The following is a 617-nucleotide window of genomic DNA, read 5'->3' on the forward strand; positions in this document are numbered from 1 at the left end:
GCGACACCCCCATCATGAAGACCAAGAAGTGGGCCGTGGAGCGCACCCGCACCATCCAGGGCCTCATTGACTTCATCAAGAAGTTCCTCAAGCTAATGGCCTCCGAGCAGCTGGTAGGGGCGCGCGGGGTGCCCTGCTCGTTGGGGGTGGCCGGGAGCCGGCAGTGTCACGGAGCTCTGCTCTCCCTGGGTCCGAGCTTCCACGCGTGGCAGGGAGAATGACTTTAGCCCACGGCTTTTAGCAGGAAACTCGGCGTAGGGGCGGCAGTCAAACTCTTCGGAGTACACACCCCAGAGTAATGTTGAGATGAGCTGTGGCCGTGCGGCTGGGACGTGCTCAGCACGAGCCTTTGGGCTTTTTGCAGCGCTGCCATTTCTCCTTGTCTCACATCGGCGTGCAGAGCTGTGTGCGTGTTGTGCAGTGGTGGCTTTCAGAGAAAGGTTCATATGCACAGAATCACTAATCACAGAATCACAGAATGATTTGGGTTGGAAGGGACCTTAAAAAACATTTAGTTCCAACCCCCCTGCCGTGGACAGGGACACCTTGCACTAGACGAGGTTGCTCAAAGCCTCATCCAGCCTGGCCTTGAACCCTTCCAGGGATGGGGCATCCAC

At 57.7% G+C, this 617-nt stretch overlaps 1 protein-coding gene across 1 annotated transcript in view; it reads left to right on the forward strand.

The window, feature by feature from the left end:
* Positions 1-8: 8 nt before the first annotated feature.
* Positions 9-617, forward strand: part of ATG12 (autophagy related 12) — a gene marked incomplete at its 5' end in the record, with an annotated part of 2,623 nt that continues 2,014 nt past the window's right edge. Inside the window, one exon of the mRNA XM_010148312.1 lies at positions 9-113. Coding sequence (XP_010146614.1) covers positions 9-113 — 105 coding nt within the window. The remainder of the gene's footprint in view (positions 114-617) is intronic.

The sequence above is a fragment of the Eurypyga helias genome, unplaced genomic scaffold (genome assembly GCF_000690775.1).
Source record: "Eurypyga helias isolate BGI_N326 unplaced genomic scaffold, ASM69077v1 scaffold33343, whole genome shotgun sequence".
Taxonomy (NCBI): Eukaryota; Metazoa; Chordata; class Aves; order Eurypygiformes; family Eurypygidae; genus Eurypyga; species Eurypyga helias.